General features: G+C 40.3%; 1 protein-coding gene across 2 annotated transcripts in view; it reads right to left on the bottom strand.

Annotated features, from left to right (window-relative positions):
- SH2B3 (SH2B adaptor protein 3) overlaps positions 1-24,249 on the bottom strand; it is a 104,288-nt gene that overhangs the window by 69,717 nt on the left and 10,322 nt on the right. The window contains exons 2-3 of one of the 2 annotated variants that reach the window (XM_072142955.1): positions 14,217-14,258; positions 13,030-13,830 (exon numbers count right to left, since the gene is read on the bottom strand). In XM_072142955.1, the coding sequence (XP_071999056.1) occupies positions 13,030-13,803 (774 nt within the window). In that variant the 5' untranslated portion in view covers positions 13,804-13,830; positions 14,217-14,258. The remainder of the gene's footprint in view (positions 1-13,029; positions 13,831-14,216; positions 14,259-24,249) is intronic. The other variant, XM_072142946.1, reaches the window with a different exon arrangement.

The raw sequence follows: 24,249 nt of genomic DNA, 5'->3' as shown, positions 1-24,249 counted from the left end.
TTAATGGCAGGAAGCAACTGTTTAGGTTCAGATTCTGTGGTGGGCGTTAGTACTAATATTTGTCACTGTTCTTAAAACATTAATGTATTTGCATGTGTAAATATTAAAGGCAGTACAAGCTGGGTGTATTAGATTGCTTCATCTCATATTCTAGCTGCAGATACAGAGAAATTCATTACTCAGGCACATAACTTATGTACACACAGTGTGTTTCTTCAGGAAGGAAGTAGACTTGTGCTTTTCCAACAAAGATAAACAATTTGATTGTGAATTACTTTGTTCTGGATCAGAACAACAAAGGTTACAAAGGTCAGTAGGAAACTGGTACAAATAGACCTAACAATTCACAACCTGTGAACCTATAAAATCCCCAGGTAAAGATGCCAATGCAGGAACGTTTATACCTACACTACAGCTAAATGCAAAGGACTCCAAAGGCATTACCCTAAATAGATTATTGACGTGTTATATAGATTGTACATATGATTCCCAGGAAACTACCAAACCACAGAGACGGGGGTGTATACACCTACAGGAACTAGAAAGCCCCATATACATGTGAGAGCAGCAATTGTGTAAGTAAGCACAATAAACCACAGGTTATTTCTCTGTGTTAAATATAAACATTTATTTGATACACTGTTGCAACAAAATAAAAATATCAAAAAGAGGGGACAGGGACATCTCCAGAGCTGCAGCAGTGCTGAGCATGCAGGTGGCGCTGGATGGAGAGGGGAGTTATGTTTTTTCTTTTATTTAGTTTATTACATTCATTTTTACGCCACTCCTTTTAAATTCCCTTTTCCACGTATGAAAATATTCTACAATTGTGAAACTCAACTGTGTTTCAGTTTAGTCATTTCTGTTAAAAAATACCTAACAAAACTTGTATTCTCGAGAGATGTGGTTTTCACTGGATGAAGCAGCGGCAGATTGTTTTTATTCATGTTCCCTGGGCCTAAGAAAAAAAATGAAACCCGGCAGCTCTGTCTATACTGTAAATGAAGAGTTAGCAAATCTGCAGAGTATGTGGTGAAGACCCTCCCTGTTACATTCTGCAGCGTAGAATGGGGGAGTCCCACATGCCAGAGTACATAGCTAAGCTGCTCTTCTATTATCAATGTTGGTTTCCTGAGTTCTAAGAAGAACAGACTTTCTCCGCTTGTAGGCATTCTGATTAGAGCAGATACATCTAGATGGCACATGTTTCAGAACAAAAATATCTCTATTGCTTTTGTTTATCCTATCACAATTATATTATATGAAATAATCCAAATTCTAGCATGGCAATAAACAACACAACTACAACACAAAGGACAAAACTATCTACTACCCCAAGGGGTTTAACGTGCTGCCGCTCCAGGACATACTATTTCTGCCTACATGGTGCTATTGCAATGAAACGTGATTGACATAAGCCTCTTGATCACCCCAGCTGCCCAATCGGAGCAGCCCCTGCAATTGCTGAGTTGGTCAGTAAAATCTGAATGACCAATCCCAGCATACTTACAGTAAAAAGTTGCATTTCAGTGTATTTCGCATTGCGACTGTGTGACATTGCACTGCTACTACTACTCTCATCTTCCTATCTGATCCCTCCTGATCCTCTCCTGGATCATGTGTATTCCCTGTGTGATCACCTTGCATGATGACATGGTGCTCCGTTACTCCCATCATCCGGCTGTCCCTTTTGAACCCAAGCGCTGTGCTTGAATTATTCTATGCTAGACACACTTTTGTGCTGTGTGAATAGCGCTGCACAGTATTCTACGTAGTGGTAGTTAGTTATTCTGATTATTAGCTAGGTCCATTTGTAGCAACTTTTTGCATGGTGCACATTTTTTGTACTTTTTAGCGTGCTGTGCTAGAGCTATTTACAATAGATGCACTTTTCATTGCGCTGTGTGAGTGTAGTTAAGTGCACTTAATTTATTTTTTTTTCTTGTGTGCCATCTATTAGGTGCACTTCGTATTATTTTTCCTGTGTGCCATCTATTAGGTGCTCTGTGTATAATTTTTCCTGTGTGCCATCTATTAGGTCCGCTGTATAGTTAGGTGCACTTCATATATTTTTATCTACACTCACCGGCCACTTTATTAGGTACACCTGTCCAACTGCTCGTTAACACTTAATTTCTAATCAGCCAATCACATGGCGTCAACTCAGTCCATATAGGCATGTAGACATGGTCAAGACAATCTCCTGCAGTTCAAACCGAGCATCAGTATGGGGAAGAAAGGTGATTTGAGTGCCTTTGAACGTGGCATGGTTGTTGGTGCCAGAAGGGCTGGTCTGAGTATTTAAGAAACTGCTGATCTACTGGGATTTTCACGCACAACCATCTCTAGGGTTTACAGAGAATGGTCCGAAAAAGAAAAAACATCCAGTGAGCAGCAGTTCTGTGGGCGGAAATGCCTTGTTGATGCCAGAGGTCAGAGGAGAATGGGCAGACTGTTTCAGCTGATAGAAAGGCAACAGTGACTCAAATCGCCACCCGTTACAACCAAGGTAGGCAGAAGAGCATCTCTGAACGCACAGTACGTGGAACTTTGAGGCAGATGGGCTACAGCAGCAGAAGACCACACCGGGTGCCACTCCTTTCAGCTAAGAACAGGAAACTGAGGCTACAATTTGCACAAGCTCATCGAAATTGGACAGTAGAAGATTGGAAAAACCTTGCCTGGTCTGATGAGTCTCGATTTCTGCTGCGACATTCGGATGGTAGGGTCAGAATTTGGCGTCAACAACATGAAAGCATGGATCCATCCTGCCTTGTATCAACGGTTCAGGCTGGTGGTGGTGGTGTCATGGTGTGGGGAATATTTTCTTGGCACTCTTTGGGCCCCTTGGTACCAATTGAGCATCATTGCAACGCCACAGCCTACCTGAGTATTGTTGCTGACCATGTCCATCCCTTTATGACCACAATGTACCCAACATCTGATGGCTACTTTCAGCAGGATAATGCGCCATGTCATAAAGCTGGACATTTCTTGGGTATTCTTCACATTTCCACTTATTTCATACATCGCACACATCTACGTCCACCACATCACTCCTTAGCACTGCACCACTTTTATGGTTTTTTTCACCTAAAATGGACCCCTTACAGGTTCTTCATTGGGCCCCCTACTTGTTTTTACTTCGGTCACTTGTCATTTGTTTGTCACCCATTTCTCCTTGCTTCCAAGGGGTTTTGTTGTTAGTTTGAGTTTTCTAATCTTGTTTTTATTAAGTCATAGATACCTTTGACACTCACGTATGGGGATGATTCTTCTTCTGAACTTCCTTGGAGGATCGAGAATTTTGAACAGCGGATAAGAACATGATTCCATCAAGGACTGGCTTGTTGACATGCTTACGTCTGGTTACTCACTTTGTTGATTCATCTTTCCTGGACCATTTCCCTCTTTCCCCCTCCCCCTTTTCCCCTTCCCCCCCCCCCCCCCGTCTCTCCTCCTCTTTTTGCTCGATTTTGCTCGATTTTCATCTCTTAAGGTCCCTTGTACAACTGTAGACCACTGGTTGTCTCTTGCCTCATTTCCTTCCATGTACATACTCAATTCTGTATAGTCATAGATTGATGCTCCCTGACCCTGCTCTTCCTCTCTACTCGTACTATGGATTCTGGTATCTCTATATATATTTCTTGTGATCGTTATTTCTACCCAATATCTGAATATAATATCATGACTTTACCTCGCTTCTTCATTTGCCATTGCCCCCCTGGAGCCCTGATGCGACTCAGCCTACCCCGCCACCTGCATTCGTATTTACGATTTTTCATTTATTAATATATTTTTCATCTATGTTCTCTTTTTGCATTTATTGTAATTCTTTCTTAGGCCACCTTGGTATCCTCCAGATTCCACCTCTATATTTCTTCCTCTTTGGGAGGTCTACCTTTTATATTATACGTTCCTCATTGAATACTTTTTTAATGCACTATGTTTATACTATTCAGTTTTCAACCTGTAATGTTCACATTTGCGCCGTTAAACTATATCGTCAGCATGGTTCTTATCTACTATCCTTACTTGCGTCATATTTGCACTTTTTTGCAATATTTGCACATCACTCACAGCACTTTACACCAGCACTTTATCACCAATACTGCGTCGTCTTGTTGTATATTGATATTCGTCCTTTTGCTCTTCTTGAGCTTATTTTGTCACTAAATTTTCGTATTATATTTTTAGGATATGGATGATAGTGTTGCGACTTATATTTCATATGTACTCTATATCTGATCTATCTTGGCGCATGCATTGATTGATTGCTAAACATAATGGCCACTAATTATTTTGTTTTTTGTTCCATGTGTCGTTATTTATTAATTTACTTGTGTCTATTTTTGCGCTGTTTCTTATACACGGTCTTAGTGTTACTCACGTTACCATGGAGTTGCGACCCGCCTTCTTCTCTTGTATTGGTCCGCGCTGGACGGGGTGTGCTGCAGTTGACACGCATACCCCGCCTTCTCGATGGACCGCATCTATCACGTGCACACCTACGCACTTCCGGTCTGAACCGGAAGCGACGTTGCGCTCGGCTGGTGTGCCGGTCACACGGCTGGGTCGCATCAGGAAAGCTCTTGGGGCTATTTAAGGGCATACCGCTCATTACTCTACTATCCCCTGACGAAGCTCGCTAGACGGGCGATACGCGTGGGGTCTCCTATCCTCCCCTGATCTTTACCCTTGGTAATGTAACTTCATTATTTTTCATGAGACTGTGGCTTTTTATTGTTTATTACCTGTATGATATTGTTATTGTATATTTATTTATTTATTTGCCCACCTCATTTGTTTACCTACTGTGTTATCACCACACATTTCTGGGGGAGTTTTTGTGACTACGTACCCTCTTCTTTTGGGTTTTTAAATGTTTTTATCCTTTGCCCTGTTTGTCATTAATAAAGTATTTTCTATATACACATCTGCTGTTTTCTCCCAATTTTGTATATGTCATAAAGCTGGAATCATCTCAGACTGGTTTCTTGAACATGACAATGAGTTCACTGTACTCAAATGGCCTCCACAGTCACCATATCTCAATCCAATAGAGCATCTTTGGGATGTGGTGGAACGGGAGATTCGCATCATGGATGTGCAGCCGACAAATCTGCGGCAACTGTGTGATGCCATCATGTCAATATGGACCAAAATCTCTGAGGAATGCTTCCACCACCTTGTTGAATCTATGCCACGAAGAATTGAGGCAGTTCTGAGGGCAAAAGGGGGTCCAACCCGTTACTAGCATGGTATACCTAATAAAGTGGCCGGTGAGTGTATGTGCCATCTATTAGGCACACCCATATAGTTTTGTGCACCTCATATTATTTTATGTGTAACATCTATTAGGTGTGGCATATAGGTAGGTGCACTTCATATATTGTTATCTAGAAGTCAGAGCGGCAGTGGTCATATGGAAGAGTCAAAAAAAATGTGTACAGAGATGTCTCCTTTAAGTCACTTTGTTGTTATATAATGTGATAATTAGTGAGGAGGCCTGAGTATAACCAGTATCTACCCCCATATGGTCACTGTATGGTGGAATACTGGTACACATCGGTGGGTGGCCCACTTGGGTGAGCTTCCCCCCATGAAAACCCTTGGCTACCACCTCTACATGTACAATTTTTATAGCAGCGTTATACTATTCAAGTGCCTTGCTTGAAAAAATCTTTCGACATGCAGCACTGTAAATAGAAATCAGAGAGGTCTCCCCAAGTCACTACTTAGGGAAAATCTTAGAAGGCACGAGAGCAGGGCACTTGCACATGCACCGACTCAGTATTGTGTGTTAACCCCTGTGTGTTAACTTAGCACTCAGCAGCGGATATATCCAGTTCTAAGCTGAAGACGGCATCAGGATACACGCGGTGCCGGCTAAAACTAACAGCCGACATCCCGAGTAACACTAACAGTCAGAGTGGGCTTTGATTTAATTGCTATAAAGATCTCAAGGGGTTAACAAAAGCTGTTTCTGATAGCTTGAGGGGTGCAGATTTGAAAATGGGTTGATTATATGGGGGGTTTTTAAATTTTAAAATTTCATTCAAAACAGTATTTATCCCCAAAATAGTCAATTCTGAAAATACAGAAAAACGTTGTTCGACTTGTAAACCGCGTGAAATCAAAATAAATTATCCAGACATTTCAAAAATTATGAAAATGTAAAGTAGACAAATGGGAAATGTTATTCAGCAACTTATTTAGGTGGTAAATCTATCTGCCTGAAAATGCAATGATTTAGAATTTCAAAAATGGCAAATTTTTTAAAAAAATGCATCATTTTTCTTTTTTTTTGTAAATAAACTCAAAACTTATCACCCAAAATTGCTTTGATAAGGCGACGCAAGTCAGAATACAAAAAGTGGGGCTGAGCCTGAAGCTACAAAATGTCTGCGTTCTTAAAGGGTAAAGTACAAGGACAAGAGAGAGATTCTTGTATTATTAACAATACATGTACAAACCAGCACCCCTGTCCCAGTATGAGTTACCAGTAAAGAAACCCAAATACCTAACTGTATATTAGAGCAGGACAAGTACCTGGGAGAGGTTGACTTGTCGGCCATGTGCTTCAGCCCAGTAGTGCCATCCTAGATTAATTAATTGAGGGGTGTTGTTTCCAAATAGGGTCAGTTCTCAGGGGTTTCTACTGTACTGGTCGTGTAGATTATGTCCCATATCGCCATAATCGGGAGAACCAACGTAATGATTTTTAGCCAAAGTGACATGAGTTGGGTAAAATTTGTTGGCACTAATACGTCATATTAGAGAAAAAAAAATTTTACTCTTCAACATTCACTTTGTAATAAATTCGGGCCAGAACTTCGAGTTAAAATGCCCACTACAATGAGGGCTGTAGTTTCCAAAATTGTGTCATCTTTGGGTGTTTTCGATTGTACTAGAACTTTAGGGCATCTGCAAGTACTCTGTGGCATCACAAAACATTTGTAGCCAAACTGGCCTGCCAAAAACCCAGTAGCACTAATTTCCTTCGCTGTGCGGAGAAACAGCAGTTGACATCCACATGTCTGTTATTGACTTACCCAGGAGAAACAGCCCAAATATTTTTACCTGTAGTACCCTCTGAATGTGTACAGTAGAGGGCTAAATATTCTTATTAAATGTAAAAATTTCCACTCCATTTTTGTTTGATTCCTGAGAAACGATTAAAGGAAACCTACCATTTGATTTGATGCATTATGAACCAAATACACCTTGAAAATTCTGTAACTGCACTGATGCAGAAACATATCTTGTTTAATCCCTATGTTAATTGGTTTTGCTGAAAAAACAATTATAACATTATGATAATGAAGCTCTGTCCCTTCTATGCCTGGACTTTTCCTTTCACATTATTTATGCACTACACCAGAGAATAATGCAATCACTGTTTTCCCTGCCAGGCAGAATAATCAATTGCTGTACCATCCCCCAGTCAGTGTGTATGAGTGATCCAGCTCAGGTTCATTAGTCTTGTCTTGGCTGTTAAGAAAGCTTGTGTGTAATGTAGATACAGCTATCCCCAAGGTCCTAAATTTTATAAATTGTTTTTTCAGCAAAACCACTCAGCACAGGGATCAAACAAGATATGATTCTCAAGGTATGTTTGGTTCATAATGCATGAAATCAAATGGTAGATTTATTTTAAAGACATCCACCAACAGATTACTGGTGGTAGAGTGTCCTAGTTGGCTGTCCTCAGGCTGCGCGCTTCTTTGCTTCCACAGCTTTTAATTAATGCACACCCCGCTGCAAGTCTCCTCCAGCTCCCGGCCAGAGAATTAGGATCTCTGATATGGGCAGGTAAAAAGAATATAAAGCACATTTACATGTAGGGGTAACAGTGACAGTCATATTTATCTATGAGAATAGAAACATTTACTAATAAAACTCATAATCACAAAACATGCCACCATTATTACTGTGGGATGGACAAGCTAATGAACAGAAATCATTCATGACCCACATGTTGTGGACTATGAGTTGCAACATGCGTCACTTTGGGCTAGAGGTTTCTTTGACAGCATGTGGACGTATAAACCTCATCCCCAATATGCTTATCCCTGAGACCAACCTGTACACAAAGACTCTTATATTGGAAAACATCAGGCCTGCTTTCAGGCACAATCTAACTTGTTACAGATGAAGAAATTTATGGCATTTCTCAAGGCACCTCAGTTCATACTTCATTTTACATTATGACTTCTACAGAAATTGTTAAGTTTTACTTCCCCTGGCTGTTGTCTCTAACTAAAGTATGAAGAAGTGGAACTAGTTATGGAATTTTAAGTGTGATGAGCTTATGAGACGTGCACATTTTCACAGAAAGTGGGAGAGGATCTTGTGACTTCCTCTGTAGTGCTCTAAGGATATGGCGCTGGTGGACTCTTCTGCTAAACACAGGTAAAAAGGGTTTCAAGGTTAAACACTGCGTTGATTACCTAATGGTAGATGCTTACTACTCACCTCCCCGTCCCGTTCGCATCTGCTGTAATCTTTTATTCTTATTTTTTAGATTTTAAAATATGCAAATGAGCCTGGGGTGCTCTGCAGTGCACCTCTCGGCTTTGCTGCTGAGTCATTTATTCATGCCCCCTGGCCCGGCTGGTTCCCCCGACACACTGTTCTGAGAGCCAGTGACGTGACCTCCCTCTCACGCTATGCACGATCATAGCATTTATAGGAATTATATGATTGCACATAGCGCGGGAATTGCAGAAGGAGAGTCAGTGATGTCACCGGCTCTGTGAACACTGTGTAGGCGAGCCAGTCAGTCAATATATTCAATAATGTTGTCCGGCCCTTTCCAGATTTCAGTCTTTATTGTACCGTATATACGAGTATAAGCCGACCCGAGTATAAGCCGAGACCCCCAATTTTAACACAAAAAATGGAAAAACCTATTGACTAGAGAGGGTGGGAAATGCATTGGTCATAGTCCCAGTATATAGCCAGCCAGCCCCTTGTAGTATATGGTCTGACAGCTTCCTGTAGTATACAGCCTGCCAGCTTTCTGTAGTGTATAGCCAGCCAGCTTCCTGTAGTAGATAGCCAGCCAGCCCCCTGTAGAAGATAGTCTGCCCGTAAAAAAAAACCCCAAAACTTAGTATTCACCATTTCGATGGCCCGTGCAGCTCCACTTCCTCTTCATGCCACAGGTCCGTGACAGCTATGTGGCCGCGCCTCTTCAGTCTTTATGCTGGTTGCAGGTCCGTGATGGCTCCATACCCACGGCCCGGTCGACGCACAACTATGATGTCAGCCACAGCTGACATCACAGAGTGCGTCGGCTGGGCCGTGCAGCGCACATGAAAATGAAGAGGAGCTGCCCGGGCCATCAAAATGGTGTGTACCAAGTTTATTTTTTGAAATATACCCGAGAATAAACCAAGTGTGGAATTTTCAGCTCAAAAATTGTGCTGAAAAACTCGGCTTCTACTCGAGTATATACGGTACTTTAATTTCCATTTCACACCCAAATTAAACAGTTGCAATATATTAACTGTCTGTGATCAAGGAACACTAATAAGATAAAAAAAATGTATGATCCATAACGAAAACCTTCCCAGACGGTCCAATTGTTTGACAAAGTCAATACATCACCTTACAGCACATCAATCATAAACGAAATTTAGCTTTGAGAGTGGTCCGGGGTTTCTAGTGTACATCTCAGCGGTGTTAGTGTTATTGGAGGTTTCCGATAATGCTAGAAATGTAACACTGCTGCGTTTGTTTTAGCGCTAGGAGCTGCTTACTATAGGAAGCAGCTCCTAGTGCACTTTTTCAGGGTGGCTGGTCCTCTATAATAGGACAAAGTGAAATTCAGGGATTGAAAGTTCAATGTTAATGTCACTCTATAAAGGCCCTAGTTTTGTTCAAAAAATAAATAACTACAAAACCAGCAATATGTGAATTCGTATATTTATATACTAATTTTCATTTGCTGATAATCTTGGGGCTAAGCGGGCCACGGCAAAAGGAAACAATTGATATCACTGAGAGGCCCAAAGAGGACTCTGATTGGCTACAATATTTGTGTAACCTCACCCACACCTGGGGGGCTTTACAAATTATAAAAAAACTCCTTTAAATGTGTTCTCAGTTCTGGATGATTTTACATGTAAATACAGCATGTAATGCAAGACTGGAAGGTCTATGAACGAGAGGCATTCTTTGTAAGCGCTTTCCAATCAGGCTATGAAATGGGGATAGTGAACATTTATTGTATTTATTCAAAGTTCTCTAATAGGGTAAAGGCACAACTGATATCTTGTAGAAGAAACATATGAGGTATGGGCACAGTGGCCGATACTGAAAGGGCGGTCACGTTAAAGGTATTTATATACTGGGATCTACTTCATCTATTGAATCAACCTTTGAGACCGCATCCATTGCTCTCCACTGACAGCCATATACAGAATGTCAGTGGTGGTTGAGCTATACAAAAACATAGCAGAGCTGAGCATAGCTCACTGTCTTACAATATTTCCATAACTACTTATACTACTGTAGCTTATGCATCTACAGAACTGCACAGTCTCACATCCCAAGCTGTCTTCATATTAGCTGCTTGTTGGAAGTTTCTACTGGACCAAAAGTGATCACTGATCAGAAATAAGCCATCACCACTTTAAGGTCAATTTTCCACCATATGTTCTGTACATGTAGTACCAAAATGGACATGTAGTCGTAGTCAGCCATAAGTAGACATTATAGATTTATCATGTACAGTGAGTCTAGTCTAGTCAAATTCTACTAGCACGACACACATACGCCAATGTGTTTATCATGAAGTTCATAGTAAATAAAGAAAGGAGAAAAAGTGCCACAATTTTAGTTACAGGTAAATATGCGGTACACATTTTAGTGCACTGGAGAAACCTGCAGTCTCACAGTTCATGGAACAAGATGGAGAAAGGATAGCATGTGCAGGATTTTCCTTCCATTTGACTACACACCTTAAACTCTAAAATATGGATCTCACAAATAAAGTTTATTTCTGCATAAAAATGTCATTTGCTAAGCTATGCAAACAATAGTTGTTACTCTATGTCCGCGATCTACGGCTGCAATGGTCGCATTTGTGGGTCGTGTGTAATCGGTGTTTTCCAGGAAGCCAGTGACTAAACTAGGCCAGCCCATTAAGATCATGTGATTGGTGCCCAGCAATCATCCACAACCGTGTACAATCCCTTTTTTTCACAGCCACACTGAAATCTATGGGACTGTCTGAGCCTCAAACACAGATTAGAATAGGACATGCTCTGAGTTTTTCCTTACAGGCACAAGGCTCAGACACAGGGCTGAGGAATCCCCAGCAGTGAGCATGAGCCCATAGCAATACATGGAGCTGTGAGACAGCCGGAGCACCTGAGGGAAAAACAATCGTGTGCATTTGGAGTTAGGCCCAAAAATATACAGCCACATAACCACACAATAAAAAAAGTATTCAGTAGTATTCCCAAACTTTACATATACATTCAATGCATGTAAGGTTGCATATCATCTCTTACCTTTTTGTGAACTTTTGCTAAAATATTAGATTTTACAAATAAATTACCTATATTTATATTTGACCATTCCACTATCCATCCAAAGTTAAGGTAGCGAAAGAGGTTAGATAAGGTTTGTCAAGCACAAAGGGGCACATCTACTCAGGGTTTGGCACCTGTTTTCTGGTGGACTTTGCACATTCTTTTAGGTGTAAACTGCATGCAGAGGTATTTAAGAAGCATCTGCACCACAAATGTGTTGCACGCGGCCCCTTTGTGTCACAGCTGCACTAGGCATCATGCGACACAAATTAGGGGGCATTCCAGTACTCAGTCGGACCGTGCGGTGGATTTAACATGCAAAATCTGTCGGCACCACAAAAAAGTTGGCAACTTACACGGGCAGAGCACTTTTAGTGCAGTTTCCTACATTCTTAGTAAATGCGCTCCAAGGTCCCACCAAAAGACATTTCCAGAGTGTGAGAACAATGGCCCTCATTTACTAAGGGCCATGCGCCAGTTTTCTGTCAGACTTTACCTGTTCTTCGCAGTGCAAACAGCTTGCACAGGTATTTAAGAAGTGTCTGAGACACATTTCTGGCGCACGCAACACTTTGTAGCGCACCCTGCATTATACACAGGCAGAGCACTTTTAGTGCAGTTTGCACGGCTCTTAGTAAATGTGCGCAAATGTTCCTGATGCCCTGGCTAAGGGCAGATGCACACGGCTGCACTAAATGTAATACTTCTTAATGGATCAGTTCCACATGACCTTACTTTAATGGATCATGTAACCAATACATTAAAAATTAGGACATGTTCTAGTCAAATCAGTTTTTCACGGATCACTCATAGACTGTAGTTAAAAAAAAAAGATACCAGACTCATGCACCTGAAATTCGCCACATTCCTCTACATGTAGCCTTAACCAGAAATTCAAATAAATAAATGCCATTTAAACTGATAGACTAGATGCCTTAAGGCATTGGATGTCCAAAAGCCACACTGGAAATTTAAAGACCACGTAAAGAAAATAAAACAATTGAAAAATTCCCATGAAACACAATCTAAGAATAAAAAAAACTGTATGAAACATAGCATATTGTGTCTCCCTGTGTCTCCCTGAAAGCTTTCAATCTCTACGAAGACATTCAAGAACATATGTGACCCATCACAAAGCGTAAACATACACTGCTCATGCTATGTAATTGACAAAAACAAAATATATGAAGCTAGCAGAAAACCTAAAACCTTACTGCATTACCCATCTAACCATCATGGTTCAGAAGTTACAGCAGGCCACAGATGCAGAGCTGAAACATTTTGGCTAATTAAATAACATTTTGCATAATTTCCATACAATCCTTGAACAACTGCAAGGCCAGGTTTCTACTGACCTAATACTAAACCATAACTAGAATAAACATTTTCAATTATTCCGTGAAACGGGAAAGAGCTACTTTGAAACATCAAATGTCCAGTTACATATTTTTCTTAGAAGCAAACTACGTTTTCCACTTACCTTGGGTGGGTCAAATAATTCTAATAGATATTCCTCATTTTCCAAAGGGCTTGTTTTCCTTAAAATCAACCGACACCTCTGCCAAAGAGTCCCACTGTCCATACTTGTTTCATCTACCATAGTGTAATTTAAATGTCCTTCCTTTCGGATTTCGAACACTGGCTCCCTTTTTATAGTCCACTGCAAAATCCTTTTATGCCAGGTAGGTGACTGTGCCAAATCCGTGTCAATTTCCCTAGCTTCCGAGGAATCTGCAGATCTTCTCCGGAAAATATTTCGAATACTCCTTCTGATATCACTGAAAGAGAATCGAATGAATTGTCTTGGAGGTGAGGGAGCGATGTTGCTTTGGAGCTCCTCGGAGCTCCATGTTTTAGGCACTTGTTGGGCAGTTGAGTCATTAGCTGTCTGCTCAGTATGTTCATGGCGAGCTGTCACGTCCACCTCCACTTTTGCTGCAACCGTACTAGGAGGTTCCTCTGATGTCCTGCCACCAGTCTCTCTATAATCCTTTACTCTGCTGAAAGGAAAAAATCTGTACTGGTCCATGCCCCAACTTTCCCTCACCTCGTTCCTAAAATACTGTTGGAAAAGATCCGTAAATTGCAAGGAGAAGTTCTCTGCGGCCAGGATGTCATGGTGTGGATTTTGGTTAGCAAACAACCAATACTGCTTTGCCAACTCTCTCGCAGTAGAGATGGCATGAAGCTCACAGAACTCATTCCAACCCTGAGGGACGGAGGAACTTTCAGGTTGAATAGTGTCCCCATTCATTGCAGTGACTGAAGCAGTTGTGGTATGCTACGAAAGCAGAAAAAGGAAACGTTAAATGAGGGGCTTTCCACTGCCAATTCACAATTCTTTTTTTTTTTTTTTTGCTAAGAGGAAGCTTTACAATGAAGTGCGCACTAGGTTAAAACACTTATCTCATTACATCAAGCTAAGAAGCTTTTAGTTCACAGCAATGAGCAAATTCTCTGAATCAGGTTATGGTTTGACATTACCAATTGGCCTCAAAAAATAAAGAAGAAATACAGTCTAGAAGACTAGACATAGAAGTCTATGACATTAAGGCATGCATTCAATTTAAATAGTTTGTATTTCCCTATATATATAAGGAAGCATCATTCTGATTTGAAAGATGGATTTGTAGAACACACACAACATGGATTATTGGTCATACATACATGCTATTGCTCCTTTGTGCAATGGTATCACTGTTTTCCAGCCTGTAAAATATATCATAAAAAATAACTTAAGAATCCAATAAAGTTGTTGAAAAAGATAGATATACATTGGAGCACAAGGAGGATTTTATTTCTTACCATGTTGATCCTAATAAAAGGTAATAATAAAGGAGTTATCTGGTTCATTATAACTAATGACTTGCCCTTAGGATAATCATCTGACTGATGGAGCAGTGGCTGCCCAGTATTACAGATCGAGACATAGTGACAGGATCAGATACAGCTGCCTAAATAATGGATTGTACTGAAGAAGAAGCAGCGCTTACCGGAGTATCAGGCCACATGTAACGCTTTGAAATACAATTCAAAGGGTGTGGGGAGGAGCTTGGCCCATTTAAGGGATATTCTCATCTGGGCATATACATACATTTCTTCAATGGGATGTTCTAAAAAAAAATCTAGCTAGGTAAGGATAATTTTTAATAAATGTAGTCATATGGTCCCTTAGAAATGAGATTATTGTCATCGGATATTATGACCACCGCGAGTGCACAAATAAGCAACAATTATAAAGTCAAGGAAAACTCCTGTAAAGATACATATACAGTTTGGCCTTAAAGGGCTTTTTTCCTACAGTCTGGGTCTAAGAGTGTTTTTTCTTCCACAGAACAAGCTGAACATTCATTTTCTATAACCAGAACTGCAAATAAAAATATCCTTTCTGCTCTTACTCCAACAAAGAGTAAACAGAAATCTGGATCCTGCTGTTCTCATGTTTAGCAAGAGTCCAAATGATGATTTCATAGAGAATTTATGGTAGGAAACTGACCTCATGTTTTACATGAATTTTTAAAAGTACTGAACAGACAACATCACCAAAAAACATTAACAAAAAAAGAAAAACATTATAAACCAAAACATCCGTTGGGCACAAGCTACAGTATAAGCACTGCAGTACACAGTCACAGAATTTATATATGAAAGAAAACAAATTTCATCCAAATGCAGTGACTGAAGCCATGCAACATGGAATTTTCCTGCAACACTTTCACCTGCAACTTTTGACCCTTACAATTTAAAAGGTTGATCTTTGCCAAAGTAGCTTGCAGGATAACACCCGAAGGATATCTGTACATGTTGTAGACCGGCTGCGGGATTTACTAGAGCGGTTATCCCGCAGCCATTCCACAAGTATCAGAAACAAGCCAAAATCTCACCCGGAAAGTGGTGCTCCAAGGGTTTCTAAAATGGGATCCTCAGGATCAAGTGTTTGGGATCGTAATCAATACCAAATGCCACAATGCTACTGTATTATGCTGCCAATCTGCATCTCCGCAGGACAAGCAGGCAATATTAAAAACGTGATAATTGTACGGTGCAGTTGTCCTACAGGGAGCCCTTCAATAATATATGTCTATGATGCTTGTAGTCTCATCCTCAAAACAGTGTTGTGTCTGTGAAATGCATCCACCATATGTTCACATTTGATGTGATTAAGAACTAAATCTCCTCTTATTCTATTATGTCAGGTGTGATAAAAAATTACGAATTATGTAAGAAAATCTTACGTCTCACAGAAGATCAGTCATGTGCCTTTTTGTGACATCCAGTTGTATTGAAAAACATAAGTATTTGATAAAAAAGTCAATGTTTGAAATTAACCAGTGGGTTTGCAGAAAACCAGGAATATAAAACATACCGTATAATAGGTGCCAAGTGAAAAATGAAAATAAATAAAGCAAATACATTTATACTAAATATTCTCATTGTCTATGTATACATTACATTAGCTCTCATGAGACAATATTGCAGCGATATTGCATCAACCAGAGTAAACATGCCAATGTGGGTGTAAGCTTGTTGATAACATTGAATGCATCTTCAATGTATACTCTGGTAATAACTGAATTTTTTGTAAGAAAAAAAAAATCACCAAATACAATCCAGTAATATCAACCTTCAGTATTATATATATTTAATATATAATAATTAGGAAGCATGGGTAATACTAATATTTTTTCTGAAAAATTTAATGTAGAAACCCCAGCTAAATGTAATTTACAAGAGGATATAAAACATCTGAGAAAGATGAGAAGAAACAGCACAGTAGAATTTACTGAATTTACTTTAGAACAAAGCATAAAAGAAATAGATATTCTTTCTTTCTCCTTTAGGCCTGGATTGCACGGCCTCAAGCATTCAATTCCCTCACATCAAGTGAACAGTGCCTGAGATTCCTAAGCAGTATCTAAAATACAATGCAAACTATTCTAACCAATTCCTGCTATACTACACACCATTAATGTGAGAAAACATGAAGAATCATTGTTTCTCCAATAAATTGTAGACTGTACAGTGTTAAGATTAAGCCCTGGACTTGAACAGCTCATATGAAGAGTGTTAATCATGATAAACTAGGGACCCTTACAGGCACCAGGTGATCTTCTTATATTTCCTTTCCATATCCTTCCTTCTAAAATCAACAATTCTAAAATTTTAAAATTATGCAGAGCGGCAAATTTTATAGATCCAACCAACCAACCTACTAACGTGTATGGGGACCTCCCGATATCCAGAATATGGATCAGGCACCAAGATTTCAACATGCCTGTTCTGATGATAACTTGCCACTGTAGGGACGTTGGAGTAGATTCCATCCCAAAAACATTATCAGTTTGCAGGACTGGCTGTTCCTGTGGCCTACCCGAACATCGGGTCAGCTCATATCTAATAATTCATATCATTGCTATATACAGGTGGTCCCCTACTTAAGAACACCTGACTTACATACGACTCCTAGTTACAAACGGACCTCTGGATTATGGTAATTTACTATACTTTAGCCTTAGGCTGCAATAATCAGCTATAACAGTTATGAATGGTGCCTGTGATTCGGTGCAACAGTGGCCAGGCCTCCAAAAGACCATTGTATACCCTGGTATAAAGGATACGATGAGATATGATTCTTGTATTTACTTTAACACTGTTAAAGAAAATTTTACCTTTCTGTAGGCATTCCCTTTGAACAGCACCACTTGTCCTGAGAAGTAAAATTAAACTGCTACAAGACTGTAAATCCCCCTCCTCCCCAAACTCCTTTGATTCTAAAGAGTTATCTTAAAATCTGCTTGTAATATGCAACATTAGACATGTACTAGTTATCTGAACTACCAGCACCAATTATAACATATTGAAGGGGAAAGTCATTATTGCTTTGTGACGAAAATTCTGACACCCATGGAACTTTAAAAAAAAGATTTGGGAAGGGCCATAGTGTCCACAGACAATGCAATACTCCTTTAGGTACGTGACTTGCCTGGAAAGATTAACTGAACAGAGAAAAAGTAAAATGGAAGACAATATTTCTTTACTGTTTAGTCCAAAAATATGTATATAGGCTAGACCGTTCTTCAATTTTGTATTAGCAACTCCCAGTTTTAGCTTTAACTGGGAAAAAAAAAACCTAAAAATTAATTGCAATGTAACCATAATAAATGAACCCCAGGACCTAACAGACTGAAGTCAGTAAAAGTGAGGTATGGGCACTCATACTGGAAAAAAAATGTTTTACGTATTTGTGCCCCATTGCTTGTTCTATACTGGAAAAGTACTTTAATTGCTTCCACAACCATTGCCGTCTTATTCTACATCAGTCCCCTCCTTATTCCTGTGAAATCATGGCAAACCTGTTCTGAGAAACCTTATAAACATCAAACGTAACATATATTTAGTGAGACACAATCAGGCCACGTGTACAAGAGGTTTCAGAATGAGGACGTGTTGCATAGTATATCTGCACTACTGCCCTTTAGTGGGCCCCCCAGTGTGACTTTCTATCGAAGTTGTCACTGCCAGCCAGCAAGTGACTCAGCATCCTTACAGCCACTCGCCAAGCTTCCTCCCGCACATAACACAGACGGAGGCTGCACTAGGACTGCAAGCCCTCGTGTCACAGATGGGAGTATGGACTGATGTACGTCACACAAAACACCAGGCTGAACGTGCAAGTTACAGCATGGGGAGCGTTTCAGGATAAATTGCTTATTTTCTCATTAATATGCTTTTCTCACGATATAAGTTACATTGTGACATGAATTTTTGTTGTTTGGAATATTTTTCTGGTTCTCATTAAGGGTTAATTTACAGTGAATTTCTTGAATTCTCCTAGTCCATGCTAGATGCAAATAGAATTAAAGGTCTTCCATGGATAGTACGGCTACCTGCAGACTAAATCCTATTCATTTCTAGTGATTAATAATGAATATTGGCCAACACGTAAGGTCTATTGAACACGTTCACCAACAAGTGGTTTAATATTATATACATTTTTCTATTTTGGGGGGTTTCTTTACGCTTTACTACTTATTTCCACTGACATAGTGATCACCAGTAAAAAAAATACAACTACCTTTAGTCAATCCTTCAAAGCCAAAATCCTATACAAGTTAACATGATATTTAAAAAAAACCAAACTGAACAGATAATAATAACAAAGTCTAAAAACCAAATACCGGTACATTTTTATACATATAAATAAAATTGAGAAGATGATTTTAAAAATCCATAAAAACAGTCCGAAATTTGTCACGGAATAGGACATTTGACAATGAAATATATAGTCACATATACCAGTAATACTTTTCATCAACAGACGAATGTAGTATAAATAAATAATTGATGATAGGTGACGACAATGAAGACACAGACATCTCCTCCTCCCTGCACAGAAAATGCCCAAGAAATTCTTCCATAGACGTCATCTAGTTGGCTCGCGGCTATTACTGCCTATGGCAATGAGGGAGCTATATCGTGCAATGCTGTTATATGTCAGCCCAGGAAAAAAAACATTTGATGTTTCACTATCCAGTTTTCTGTTTTTCACTCCTCTCCTTCCTGTATGAGAGCTCGTTAACTGTGGGACAAATTATAAATTCTGGGGACACAATTTAATATTCTAAGCTGTATACTGGGAAGCTGAGAAAAAAATGACAAATTATTTAAAATTAAATGGGTTGTCCGAAAAAAATGTAAAAAACAAGGTTGCTGCATAAAAACAAAAATTACTACCTTGGTATTTACCTCATCCTAAGGTCCTGGAGAGAGTGCAGCGTGGGACTAGCTACTAGCTATTTTTTTTTTTTAGTTAGTCTCGGACAACCCCTTCAGTTGTGCCATTTGACTTAGCTTTTCTAGCTTTCACTGTGTGGTCCAAATTACACATCATCTTTATCATTTGAGTCTGTACAATCATGGTGATATCCCATTATCATAGCAAGTTTAAGTATAATACCTTTAAAAACACAGTTTTGTGCCATATGAAAGGAATTTAAAGGAAATCAGTCAGCAGTTTAGACCATGCACACCGTGTTATGTAGAAGCCCTGGAGATTTATGTATTCAGAATGTTTGTTGTTGGGAAAAGTTAATTTATAATCCAGGTCTACAACTCTGCAAGTGCTCTGCTCTTTCTGCCTGTGGAGATTTTTGCTCTTTCTCCTCTGCTAAGAGTAACAGAAATAGCAGGATTCTGGTTGGATACTACAGCTGTCGCTCAGAAGCTGAGTCTCCAATGCAAATGGCATCAAAATTCCAAAGAACATATATTTTTTTATAGCAGTCCCTTGTGACAGTTAATTAAAGATGATAAAATTATGAATTGTCGCATGTCCACTTCATTTGTACCTAATTTTGGGGCCAAATTTGTCTCTAATTTTTACAAATGGATCGTTCACATTTGTGACTACTAATTGAACGAGATAGAAAAAAGGTGACAGAACATTCAAGGCTTCATTTTTATACAAAAAAGTATCATTTTACATTTTAAAACTTCTCTGAATGATTTTCCATGTTGCATAGAGAAAATTTTTCATTTGGCAAAATTTGGCAAAATTTTTCATTTCAGTAATGAAAAGTGAGTTTTTTTTTAAGTGCACCTGCTCAGAGTAGGTGAATTTTTGCGCCTTTTTTGCAACTTTGCGCAAAATTGTGATAGATGCTGTGCAAACATCTGTATAGCAGCCAGTCACTGCGGGAGGATGTATTAACACACTTGCGCGCACAATTCTGGTGGTTTACACAGTGTGAAAAGCTTTACACAACATTTATCAAGGCTTTTGAGACCTGTTTTTAGCCATTTTCCGACTTGTCCGACTGAGGGGGCGTGGCCTATTTACTGTTTCGTGCGCCAAAAATTGAGTCGCAGAGTTTAGACCACTTTAAAGTAGGTCTAAACAGGAAACCGTCTTATCCTGCTCCAGATTCATTAACACAGTGATAAATCTGGCGCAGAAAATGACTAGGGTTTTCCTCCACTAAACTGACAGAACCTGGGACACATTGATAAATCCCCCCCACTATGTCAGATAAGGCGCAGGGACTCAAAACCACTAAGTGCCAAACTTTGACGTGCGCCAGAAAATGTTGCAAAAATGTGGCAAATTAACTGCGCCAGATTTTTGTGCAAAAAAAATGTCAAAAACTGTCTAAATAACTATGATTTATGTACCCCCCCTAAATGTCTAGATGTCTAAGGGGAACTTAACGTGAACATCGGTTTACCTTCCGTTTTTGTTTCCACTGTGCTCTTCTAAAACGGAGAGTGTAAAGGGAACCCAGGATGCAACTGGGCCTAACAGAAACCCCCCACAACTAAATGAATATACAGGAAACCTGGACCTGCCATAGCACAATAAGTAGGTATATAGCCACACTATTTTATATGTTTATACATGCAGATAGCATGAAATCAAACAATTCCAGGCAAATACACTAGAACTGCTTGGATGAAACACATGACACCCAAAAAAATGCACTTAGTAACAAACTAATTTCTATATGCAAAATCTAGCCCCTTTAACTTTAAAGAAATACCAAATGCAGCACAACTGCAATAAACGATGCTATGAGCTAACAAAATCTAGACCAACACTGTAAAATGAGATATTATATCCCTAAGGCCTCATACACACGACCGTATGGTATTTTCTGTTCTGTATATACGGATGTATGCTGGCCATAAAAACGGGGAGTATTACAAAAGTATGGCAACGTGGCAAATCCGTACCGTACCTGTATAAAATACAGTGGACTGGCAGATGATGGATGGCTGACTATTGGCTGGCTAACAGAATGCACCTCCCACTGGTTCTGGATATAGCACGTATATATATGGCAACATACGGTGCACAGCTGTGTGCAGCATGTATTTAGCCCGAATTTTATATGTTCCCATATAACATATGGACTTCTATAGGCTGTGCGGTACGGTGGACAATACCGCGATGTACATGGATGACCGTATTGCCCATTGGAATGCAAGGGGCCGTATTCCCATCACACCTGCAGTGTAAAAATGCCTCTCTGATTTTTCTAAGCATTTTCATTACAATATAATTGTGTAACTATAACTTACCTTGTAAATATAACTTACCTTGCACCCTGACAAAATCCTGGGGTAGTCACAGGGGCGGGGCTTTGGTTTGGATGCATTTCAAAAAACTACATGTGGTTTGTCTGTGTTACTCACTTCTCAAATATTAGCCCCCACCTATGTGCTCCTGCCCAGCTCCTCCCTCCTGCTCCTTCCCAGAGGTCACAGCCTGGTGAGCTGACATCAGTGGGAGAGGGAGGAGCTGTACAGGAGCACAAAGGTGGGGGCTAAGATCTGAGGAGTAACACAGACAAGTCACATGTTGTTTTTTGAAATGCATCCAAACCAAAGCCCAACCCCTGTGACTACCCCAGGATTTTATCAGGGTGCAATGTAAGTTTTAACACACATTTATATTGTAATGCAAATGCTTAGAAAAATCAGAGAGGCATTTTTGCACTGCAGGTGTGATGGGCTTTTGCAACCTTTCTTTAGTGAAAATGAGGTCCCTGGTGACATGTTGCCTTATAATGCACAGCAGAGTGCCCCTATTAGTATAATGCCCGGCAGAAAGCCCCCATTAGTATAATGCCCGGCAAAGTGCCCCATTAGTATAATGCCCGGCAGAGTGCCCCATTAGTATAATGCCCGGCAGAGTGCCCCATTAGTATAATGCCCGGCAGAGTGCCCCCATTAGTATAATGCCCGGCAGAGTGCCCCCATTAGTATAATGCCCGGCAGAGTGCCCCCATTAGTATAATGCCCGGCAGAGTGCCCCCATTAGTATTATGCCCGGCAGAGTGCCCCCATTAGTATTATGCCCGGCAGAGTGCCCCCATTAGTATAATGCCCGGCAAAGTGCCCCATTAGTATAATGCCCGGCAGAGTGCCCCCATTAGTATAATGCCCAGCAGAGTGCCCCATTAGTATAATGCCCAGCAGAGTGCCCCATTAGTATAATGCCCAGCAGAGCGGCCCATAGTTTCTGTGCAAGCAGATGTGCCCCATAGTTTCTGTGCCTGTAAATGCACCTCAATGTGATCTGCCGGCACAGAACCTGACATCAGCGGGTGGCGACACTAATTTCCGCAAAGCACAGTCCCATGTATTAAAGTGGTGCTCGGCTGTTAGTGATTACTGTGTAGAAGGAATTAATCAGTCGTGCGCCAGAAAAATGCCGACAGTAATGAAGTGTGCGCCAAAATCTTACATGGACTGCGCCTTAATTTTCCTCTCAGACCATTTTTTTCCTGGTCTATCGTGCGCCAAAAATTTCGCCTAAAAATGCCTACAAAATACACATAAATGTGGAGGATAATGTGGAAAAGAACACGATATAGAAGGCAAGGATGGCACTCCCCAGGCTGTAGATGCAGATATCTTCTTCTTTTATTGAATAAAGTACATATACTCACATAACAAGTGCAAGGGAGGGAGTGGGAGCTGAGCGCCCATTACAAGGCAAGGCCGTTTCGCACTGTTCTACGATTCTTCCGGCCCTGGTGTGAGGCCTTAGGCCTCTTCCACAGGAACGTTATTGGGACATGTGCAAGTCATTGTTTCAGCAACTAACACACATGCCCATTTACTTCTATGTGCTCTTGCACATGGCTGTGGTTTCCATGGCTGCCCTACTCCTGCCCAAGTCTGCAGCTCAAACAGCCTCTTCTCATGTCATTGGTGTGTAAGCAGAGCCCACACAGGTTACAAATAAGCCTTTGCACACATATGTAGCTTATGTGCAAGAGACCGAAAGCTGACCATACAGAAAAGGGAAAAAGTTGATCGTAAGGGCAGTTTCACACTAGCTGTGGTTAGCCCATGACACTGTGGGGTCCATGGCACAACTTCCAGAGAGTGGTACTAAGCAGACCAACCAAATAGGCTGAAATGAAAATTTCCACTGCTTTGCCACAAGAAATTAAATTAATATTTTGCAAGTTTATGCTCAAACTCATTATGCTTCATACATAAATACGAGGTTGGATGCCTGGAGTGAAGCGCAGGACTCTATTCCAGTTGTGGACACTACACATGCGATCACGGCTGGTGGGAACCTGGCCTAATCTGCAGGAGCACATGATTAATCTCTGTATATCTCATTCCCAGCTATCAGTCAATAATAGATGTAAGGGGATTAGGAGGACATGTTGGTATTTCAACATGGCTGTCCCTCTCTCCCCACAAAAGACAAAATACCAGATCTTGTAATCCAATATATTTAATAGAAGGAACAAGTTTGACACCTAGAACCGACCTACTGCACACTGTGCGGTTGGACCTAAGGTGGCCTATTATGACCAGTCCTGTGGTGGTTGCAGGTTTTTATAAAGTATGTGGATGGAATCTGTATAAATCAAATGCATTATGCCACTATTGCAAGTTTTGCTTTTTTCTAACCCTACCAAAAGTTGAAGGCTTAGGCTGTCAAAATAAGGTTTTTACAGGAGCACTTTTATAGCACATCGGCAGATAATGCCATACAAGTCTAATGAGTGCACACAAAATGATAGAAGGTGTATACATGTATATCATACTTCTACAAGATATGCCATCTATACTCTACCAACATAACTTTGCTCCATTCAGGGGGAAGAAAATTCCACATAAACAGGACTATTTTATCTCTAAGTAGAATTGTTGGGGGTGGGTTAAGATGTAAGGA

Source organism: Engystomops pustulosus, chromosome 1 (genome assembly GCF_040894005.1).
Source record: "Engystomops pustulosus chromosome 1, aEngPut4.maternal, whole genome shotgun sequence".
In the NCBI taxonomy this organism is placed as follows: domain Eukaryota; kingdom Metazoa; phylum Chordata; class Amphibia; order Anura; family Leptodactylidae; genus Engystomops; species Engystomops pustulosus.
This window is presented reverse-complemented; position numbering and strand designations above follow the sequence as displayed.